A 9515-nucleotide genomic window follows, 5' to 3' on the forward strand; every position below is an offset into this window, starting at 1 on the left:
GCGGTGTCAAGATTCAGCAGGGGGACACCTTAAAAAAAAGTGTCCTCAAACCGTGTCCACCAAGCACTCAGCCTGGGCATCATCAGACCAAGCTGACCCCTCATCCACCGCCGAGACTAGAGCATGGGAGCTTTCCACCCAACCGCAATAGGACTCAATCTCCACTGCCGACTCAAAAATTATCAGAATACATTAGTTCCAAAGGTGGACGCGGTGTCAAGATTCAGCAGGGGGACACCTTAAAAAAAAGTGTCCTCAAACCGTGTCCACCAAGCACTCAGCCTGGGCGTCATCAGACCAAGCTGACCCCTCAACCACCGCAGACACTAGAGCATGGGAGCTTTACACCCAACCGCAATAGGACTCAATCTGGATTGAATCAGACACGAATCAATCCACTGCCGACTCATACAATAAACTACATTAGTTCCAAATATAATCGTGTGGTCAAGATTACGGAGGGAGACCCATTAAAAAAAGGTGTCCTCAAACAGTGTCCACCAAGCACTCAGTCTGAGCATCATCAGACCAAGCTCACCCCTCATCCACCTCACACATCAGGCTGTGTAGGCTTTACACCCATCCACGATAGGGCTCAACAGAGGCCTCACATTGAACCACATTAGTTCCATATGTGTAAAGTTTGCCTTTTCGGGTTTTCTCCTTGTACTTCGGTTCTCCCACAATAAGATATATATAAAATATATATATATACATAAAAAAAACTTGGGGCGCCAGGCCCAGATGGAGGGCCTGACAGTGAGCGTCTGGTGGCCGGGCTTGCCGCATTAGGATGGAGAAACAAAAACGTAAGAGCAAGGGGGGTGCAGAGAAATTGCGGGCCAAAAATAATCTAGAGGTTGATGCTTCAACATGTTCAAAAAATAACCGACATGTTTAGTGCCGTAGCTTCAGTTTCCAAAACTACTACAGAACCTGACGACATGTTGCAGAAACAGCAGGTGCACACAGCACATGGAGGAGGAGAGGTGACTAGCCACAGCGATAGCGGTGGTTGCGGCTCGCAGGCAGCAGAGGAGAAGGTGCAGCAGGTGTCTGAGTCTCACAGTGAAGTCCAGGAGGGGCAGAGTGAGCAGGAGAGTGTCATTGAAACGGTAAGCAAGCAGGTAGCTCCATGAACAGGGAGGGAGTGTTAATCAGGGCGGGTGCATGAGGACAGTGTGTGTGGCTGGGCCACAACAATGATGGACAATAAACAAGCTGCACTCTGCGGATACAGACAATACGTTAAAGTTACATTTAAACATGAAGTTATGAATCTAAACTCTGTCCTCAAACAGACGTAACCGGTGAACAACATCAGTCTCTGACGCCACATTAAAATGTATGATGACTCGTTAAAGTACAGTTAAATCTCATGTATAACCGCTACGGAGACGGAGTGAAAACCGGCGGAGCATTTCACAGAAGACTCGCCGAAAGCAGGCTCCTCTGTGCGGGCTGAGATGAGCTGACCGCCCGGTGCTGGAGGGTCTGACGGTCCGTTAACTACACCTCACATCTCCATCCACGGAGCAGATTGTAACAACAAAAGTTGCTTAAACAACTAACTTCAGTCATAAAATGACATTACGTTACTTAAATAAAGTAGTATTTATAAACTTCGACATAAAGTTGTTTATTTCCCCCTGTCGTTGTTGCCTGTTGCCGAGGTGACCGATTGTGGTGGTCCGGTCTGAGCAAAAATGCCAGGGCCCTTTTTTTGTCCCAGTCCAGCCCTGCAAAGGACAATAACTAAGGAGTCCAGGTTGTTTTTCACTGTATTTTACCTTACAATTAGATGAAAGATGAAACAAGTGCTAACTCCCTTCTTGTAACATCAATCAGGCATTTAAGTAACACTGGTGTTAGTGAGCCCACCTCTTCTTGGTACCAGTCTGCAGCTCCTGATGCATCCGGCTAGGGGTCTGTGGACAGCTTCTTTGGACATCTTTCTCTGGCCGAGTAACTAGAGATACCTTTCCTTAAAAAAAAAAAAAGAAATGAATGTTTAAATTGTTTTTCTCTTGCAAATGACCTAGTTCTGTGGGGCATCCAAGGATAATCTTCCCTAAACTCTGGCTTTGAGGTAGAACTATAATTAACACAAACAGTGATAACTTAAGGCTGACTATGTTCAAATAACAAATCTGATGGCAATAAAACTGAAGTTGTTGTCTTTGGGACACAGCCTCCGAGCAACATTTAGATATTCTCGTCCTATGACCTCTTTGTTTTAACCATTCAATTTAGGACTGTGTGTGACACATAATGATTACTTGGTTAATCATGCTTAATCTTTAATAGAAATAAACCAAAAGTTCATTTACAATATGTATGTATGTACATTCAGTGTTCAGTTTAAGGGACAAACATCATTGTAAAACTATAACAGATTTCACAGGTGAAACTAGAATTATAATAGTAATACATAATTATGGCACAACACATTACCCTCATTACCATGGCAAATATGTAAAGGTTAGACTTAAAGAATGAGGTTAAAAAAACTAAATTCTAACAATGTGAAATGTTCTGATTGATCAGCTGTAGCTGTAGTTTTCATGCTGGCCATTTTGTCTCTCCAAGGCCTTCTCTTCTAGAGTCTTGGGGGCTCTCAGGGGCTCGGGGCCTCTCGTGGATTTGAACACAGCTCTTTTCTGAATTCCATCAGGAGATGCTGCATTATGAGGGAGACAGAGAGAGTTTTTACATGTGCTGTTCATCCAAAATTATATATATATATAATTATATGAGTTTTTCCCAGATATTTAACTTTATCCACCAGATATCACAGATTCTAGAAGACTATGACAAAAGTGAAACAGTATCATTTCATCAAAAGCTTGGTAGTGTTTTGGGGCTGGTGTTGTCTGCTTCGTTGGGGTCTAACTGTTGGAGAGGCCCTGATTCCCACCTGTCACCCGGATACACTCTTCTTTGTGTCTTTCATCCCATGCTTTGATTTTGCATGTCTTGGAACAGTAGAAGATCTTGTGGCAGCGGCTGCATGCTGTCATCTTTACGAACACCGAGCGACCGCATTCATAGCAGAACTTAAACACTGGTTTCCTGACAAAAGATCGATAGAGATGGAAACAGACTCCAATGTTACAAGTACAAGGGGAAATGACTAAATGAACATGTGTCTGTATGTACCTCTGCTTGTCGGTTGTGGGTGATGGACTTTCACTGGTACTGCTACCTGTTCCTTCAATACAGCACACATACATACCCTTCAAGTAACCGACACACTTAACAACACTGTGCCATTTTTTTGGCTTAGAAAAAATATGTTATATCTTGTACTGACTATTCAAGATGCGGCATTGATCTCTTTCTCTCTGGCCAGCGACCTGTCTCAGCAGATCTCCCATCATGCTCAGCAGCTGGCGTCGTTCTTTGAATGTTTCCCTCTGCCGTGTTTTCAGAGCGTGAAAGGGAGTGTTCGCAATACGAGAGTCCTATAGAGTAACGCACATCATACGGACAGCTATTTGAATCAGGTCAAAGAAATAAGCATTTAAAACGGGTGTGTACCATATCATCTTATTTTAAATTAGCCACAAATAGCACTTGATTCACCTTCTTCTGTGTCTACAGGGGCAAAATATTAGAAGCGCATGTCAAAGTAATGCAGTCCATAGCAACTCTAAATTTGCCTGCAAAAACAATTCAAAAAGTCTCCAACAATAGCCAATCCTTCATTACAAAAATGTGACTGATGGAAAGGCTTTTGTAATTGACTGAATTCAGTCACCTTAAAGGCATTCAGTGTTCCTACGGTTACCTGGTTGAAGGAGTAGTGTGCGTAGTCGACTGCGGTTCCCACAACATCGCCCACCTTGACAGGCATCAAGATGTCGGCACCAGCCTTAACTAACATGCCCAACTACATCAAAGACACACAATCCCACAGCATTTTTTTTCAATGATTCAATATCGAGACATCTTTAAGCTCCAATAAAAAACATATTTTTGCTTATTATTTTAACAACTGTTAATGAGGGATACAATTATTTTGAAAATCTTTTCATACAGTAAGTTAACTAAGTTAACAATATGTGTGTGTATGTCAAAAATGATGTACTGTATGTGGGTGTTTGTCATCTCATTGAAAGATCAATTGAATCAGACAAAAACAAATAGTCCACATAGTCTTCATCTAGAAAAATAAAAAAATGTCTCTGTACCAAAAGTCATCTGCTAAAGGTTCCCTCCACGGTGTTCTTATGCGTCAAACATTTTCATCTAAATATCCAGGAAATCCATGTGTCTGTATAAGCGTGCCTGTGTGTATACCAGCTTAGCTCTGTTGCCACATGAGCGATAGCCGAAATTGGAGATGGCACAGAGGGCGCTGCCCACACTGCGGCCCAGGGGGAGGTTGGGATCTGCACCTCTGTTCAACAGCTCCTCCACTGCCTGGAGAGGGAAGAGGTCAAAGTGTGGTTTTGTATTCCTGTGAAACATATATCTATGTGTGAGTTGGTGTTTGGTCTACCAGGTCATTGCCACTTGCTATAGCCAGGGACAGAGGTGAGTGTCCACTCCAGAGAAGGTCTGTGCTGGCTCTGTGGGAGAGCAGGAGGGCTACAACCTTGCTGGCGTCCTGCATAAAAAAATATACAGAGTAATTTAAACGTAACATTATTGTGAGCGGGCCTCATGACATCTGGGGTTTTCTGCGTTGGGTGTGATAAATTATACTTTTGAGTTGTTAAAGCTGTTCATCTTCACAAAATAAGTCATGCTCTTCAAAGTAGAATGAATACTATTTGCAAAGCACCAAATTGTTTGAGCTTCGCATGTGTTGGTGTGTGTGTAACGTGTGTTCTTTGACATTCTGGGTGACCGAGCACATTCTCTACACGACGAGCGTACGTTACACCCTATGAACTCACCTGATACTCACGACCTCTCTGGCAGGCCATGTGCAGGGCCGTTCGGCCCCCTTCTTTCAGATCTGGGTTTTCCTTGGGGCTCAATGATTCCTTGTCCTGTTGAAAAAAAGATCTCATTCTGAAACTCTTTTCTCACCAGTTCAACCGCCATCTTAAATATTACCGCTACATTTTAAGGCTTAAAAAATAGAAACGCGCAGACCGTATCTAGTTCACAGATCTCATTGTGGTCGCACGCACGTGCGTCTGGGTCAGCAGCAGCGTGGAGCAGTAACTCTGTGATTGTGGGACCTGCTGGACCTGGAAGGGCTGCAGCTACATGAAGGGGATAAAGACCCCTCCTCTGCAAAAATGGACGAGAGGACGAGGAGAACTTGTGCTCTCCATATTTAGGGATTTTTGTCTGAGATTTGGCTCAGTGTGTCGTGTGGCATTAGTGAGTGAAATCCACCTACCTCACGAGGAAGGGGGATGTCAGTGCGAGCTTCACACAGCAGCAGCCTCCGGACGACCTCGGCGTCAGCCGCCATGATGGCTAAAAAGAGAACCGGCATGGGGACCCTGGACGCGTTGGGGTCGGCGCCCCGATCCAATAACAGCTTCAGGGTGTTCAAACGAGCCCGGTGTCTGGTCAGACAGTCACATCAAAAACACAATCAGTGCAGTTAGAACAGTACAAACGGCACCAAAAAAAAAAGAGAGGATGAAGGAAACAGAACCCACTCCATTTTCATGGCAGCCATTTTGCGTACAGTCTCCTGGGAGTCAGCGCGCTGAGCGAAGCCTGTGCGACTCAGTGCCTCTGCTGAGAGTTGCATCATTTTCTCTGTGACCTCGATGTTGTAGCTTCTCACGGAGCAGGCCGAGTCAAAGGAGGTTTGGGGGTTTAGTTCTTTGTCTGTGCCCTGATACAGACCGAGTCAGGTAAGTAACAGTAAGTTGGAAAGACCATTTCAAACTAATTAAAGGATGGGATATTTGTGCTTTATACCTGAGCTCTTTCTGCTGCCTCAGTCCGACATTCCTTCCACTGTATGCTGCCAAGTGCAATGTGACCATCCATCACCTGAATGAAGCGCTGCACACCAGGCGCACCCTCGCCTCCTCGCTCTTCTCTCTCCTTTATATCCTCCCCGTGACCATTCAAATCTCTCCTCTCTGCATCTTCCTCCCTCACCTCAACATTCTCTTCTTTTGACGCTGTATCTCCCAGACCATCTACCCGGATGTGCTCTGCTGTCCTGAAAATACCAAAATAGAAAGGTAACTTATCACACACACACACACACACACACACACACATTAACCTGGGTGTGTCTGTGAAGTCCACTTACCTGATCTGAGGACTGCTCTCACATGCAGCTGGAGATGTTAAGCCCTAATGACACATTACAGTGCATGTTATTCCATTAGCCTGTGAATTACATTTTAATTACAGATCTACAAGTTATGCGGAAACATTAGGTAGAGTCTTACTTGAGTGTTGGAGAGTATCTCAGTTAATGTGGTGTAGAGAGAGTGAAAAGGGTAGTAGAGGACGTGACACACAGCCAGGGCAGACATGCCTTCACAATTCAACTTGTCAATGTCGGAACCCATATCTAACAAAAGATGGATCACATCATCGTGGCAGTTTACCTGACAATCACAAGAAACAAAAGAAACCGTCTGAGAGGCCATTCATTTATCTTTCATTTTGTTTTCATTGATTGTTTTAAAAAACTACCTTTATTGGATATCAATCAAAAAGCAAATGACTGAAAAAACTATGGGTGGACAGATTGTATAAAGTGTTACTGTGGCAGCGATCAGTGCGGTGTGTCCCTGAGAATCCGCTACATCACGGTGGACCGAGCTGGTCCGGAGGATCCGTGACACTGCCTTCCGTTCCCCTCTGGATGCGTACTGGATTAACAACTCTGAACTGACTTCCAAAGGTCCTTTACGACCAAAACCATCCCTGTTCATAGCGAGAACAGCTGCCACGTCCCAGCCCACGTTTGCAGCTTGCAATCTGAGAAATCCATACACAGACATTATTTCCTTTACAAAACTGTACGTACTTGTACATGATAATGTGTGTTGTATTTTCACTCCTTACTGCTGTCATTAACATGTGTTTTTGGTACAACACTTAAACAATATGTATTTTTGATGTACTTTATGCCAGACCTGTGTTTGTGCACGTTTGCTAGCATGCGGGGCTGTAAGGGCAGGATGGCGATCGGGTCTCGCTCAAAGCCTCTTGCGTAAGCGTCGGGCTCCCACAGCTCGCCATAGAAGTGCTGATCCAGCTCTTTCCTTCGTCCAGGGGGCAGCGGCAAGTGATCCCCATCTGTTGAATACCTCTCTATCCCAAGGGGAAGGATCAAATCATCGGACAGCATATTATAGTCTGTTTCCACCTGTGGAGGAGGGATATTATTATTTATTTATTTATTAATCACAAAGCTCATATTCGTACATTTTCAAATGTACTTTACCCCTGAGTCTGCCCTCGCTGCTGGCTGTAGAACACCAGTGGGAGGCTGCTTACAAGAGAGGAGCAAAGAGGAGCAGAGAAGTTAAATAAAATTCGATTGCACGTTTATCCACAAATGTGTACATTTAGCATGAAGACTGGGTCATGATTTGTGTTTCACTTCCTGGTACAAAACATGTCTTGCTTACACAGTGTCAGTGGGCTTGGAAATACATTTGTAGAGCTGAAAAAACTAAAAAAGTCACAGTGACTATATTTCCTTGTTAGATGGATCTGGACAATCGTACTAGGAGAGAAGTTTCAGATGTTATTGACTGGTTCACCCATTAAAAAAACAATGCTGAGATCTCACATAAAAAAAAAAAAAAACGTTAAACCAAATATATGCATGAAATGTATGTTTTGTCCTGGCATATCTTTTCATCTGAGTGAAAGAAAGTGCTCGACCATGTACCTGAGTCAGGGAAAATGTAATGGCAGCCAGGTCGACGTAGGCAGCATATTCTGGAAAGTTCTTTAGGCTAAAGCCCTCTTGTACAGAGCTGCAGAACCTTAGCAGGCACTCTCCAAGCCACACACCCACATCCTCACGCCCATCTGGATGACTTAACACACCTGGACCAAACCTCTGTTCCATATGGTACAAACCCTGAGAGGGGGAGGAAGAGGCTTATTGCCATTTACTGGTATTTCTAATCCAAAATGCAAATGCCTGTCATTCATTCATGTGTCCATTTAACCTGAAAGGTGGCCCCGTCAGAGAACTCTTGATGTCCATACCCTTCCTTTCGGTTGAGGTAGTACTTGCCGGTGAACTTGTGGCCTTGGGGCCAGCTGTGCACTCCCGCCCCATGCCTGTAGTCTTTGTAGAAAAAGCCATCGTAGAACTACACAAAGGAGCAGACAGGGAAACGACACGACGACTGGCTGTATTACAATTAAGGAAACAACTTTCAGCAGAGAGAAAATTCCTTCATGTCATCATGTTTAACATTGTATGACATTAAATAGCACTTCACATCAATGGGACAAAGTAGAGGTTGAAAAATGTCAGTTCTGAAAATGGCTGAAATGTGGTCCTTGCGTAGACTGTGGACCTCAACGGAACCCCAGGTAGCACTAGACGTAATTTCAACGTGTAACGCAAATTCCAAACGCTTCAACGTTGACATTTCGTAGCCAGCAATAATACGCATAAAAGGGGCCGACGTTGAAAAGACGGCGCAAAAGTGAACGCGTTTTCAAGGTCCATTCAACGTAACGACTCTCGCTAATGAAGCTCTGGACAACGTGCTCCTGGGATTTTATTTTGAAAACAGCACGTTACCTGCTTGTCACGTTCAATACGCCAACTCACCTCCCCACTTTTCCAGGTGTACCTTCCTTTTCCGTGTTTGAGTCCGTTTACAAATTCTCCCTCGTACCTGGATCCATCAGGCCACTGCTGAACACCGAGCCGCTGTGGCCTCTCGTCACCGCTCTCCGTCCCCGAAACACTTTTGTAGGTCGACTGCATTTCAATCTGAAAATTAACTCACCCAAATCCGATGGAGCGCATCAACAATTACTCTAAAGTTGAAATTTTCAAGTTTGAAATTGTCTTTAGGAGAAAACTTTAGCTGTAAGCAGTCAGGTTTATATTCCGACTTTTCTGTAAACGCCGGTTGTCATGCCAACGGCAGAATCCTCTCACGCATGCGCAAACGAAACCAAAAGTTGTTAGGCTTCATTGTTACTCTAAATCTACTTGATTTTTGGAGGACTAGTTTTTTTTAGATCCAACGTCCTTCAATCACCTGTTTAGTCACCTTTGTTCTAGGCTCCCTAATGTAGTAAAATTGAAAACAAGGAAGGAAGCATCGCCCACAATGACGATATAGTGCGATAATCCAAAATAAAAAGTAATGAAAGTAGCTCATTGTCAGAGCTCGAGGAGGTCTAAGTGGTCCTCTTTAAATGGTTAATCAAGCAGGACCAGCCTGTGAGTGTGTAAGTGCTCATGTCACCTGACACTCTGTCCTGTAACTGACACAGCAAGTTTGTTTAGGCCTATAGCATGCTATGGTAGTTAGGTGGTGGAACATTACATTAGTTACATACATATGGACTTGAAGATGGGGATGAGCAGA

The 9515-nt window shown here is 44.2% G+C and overlaps 1 protein-coding gene across 1 annotated transcript; it reads right to left on the reverse strand.

Moving 5' to 3' along the window:
- Nucleotides 1–668: 668 nt before the first annotated feature.
- On the reverse strand, nucleotides 669–9057 carry ankmy1 (ankyrin repeat and MYND domain containing 1). The gene is made up of 20 exons (XM_037468605.2): nucleotides 8744–9057; nucleotides 8127–8273; nucleotides 7841–8035; nucleotides 7388–7432; nucleotides 7077–7309; nucleotides 6702–6918; nucleotides 6381–6542; nucleotides 6239–6282; nucleotides 5896–6145; nucleotides 5628–5809; nucleotides 5360–5531; nucleotides 5107–5247; nucleotides 4905–5000; nucleotides 4505–4612; nucleotides 4303–4425; nucleotides 3791–3892; nucleotides 3314–3464; nucleotides 3160–3211; nucleotides 2918–3072; nucleotides 669–2680 (listed from the first exon to the last, which is right to left on the reverse strand). The coding sequence occupies exons 1-20, from the start codon at nucleotides 8900–8902 to the stop codon at nucleotides 2544–2546; spliced, it is 2871 nt and encodes a 956-aa protein (XP_037324502.2). The 5' UTR covers nucleotides 8903–9057; the 3' UTR covers nucleotides 669–2543.
- Nucleotides 9058–9515: the final 458 nt, after the last annotated feature.

This window comes from Pungitius pungitius, chromosome 7 (genome assembly GCF_949316345.1).
Source record: "Pungitius pungitius chromosome 7, fPunPun2.1, whole genome shotgun sequence".
Lineage (NCBI taxonomy): Eukaryota > Metazoa > Chordata > Actinopteri > Perciformes > Gasterosteidae > Pungitius > Pungitius pungitius.

Excerpts from the sequence above, each read along its gene's own strand:
- ankmy1 (XM_037468605.2), bottom strand. The coding sequence starts at position 8,902 with ATGCAGTCGACCTACAAAAGTGTTTCGGGGACGGAGAGCGGTGACGAG. Across the intron at positions 6,919-7,076 it reads GCAAACGTGCACAAACACAG|ATTGCAAGCTGCAAACGTGG; the intron begins GTCTGGCATAAA and ends TGGATTTCTCAG. Across the intron at positions 3,073-3,159 it reads CCCACAACCGACAAGCAGAG|GAAACCAGTGTTTAAGTTCT; the intron begins GTACATACAGAC and ends ATCTTTTGTCAG.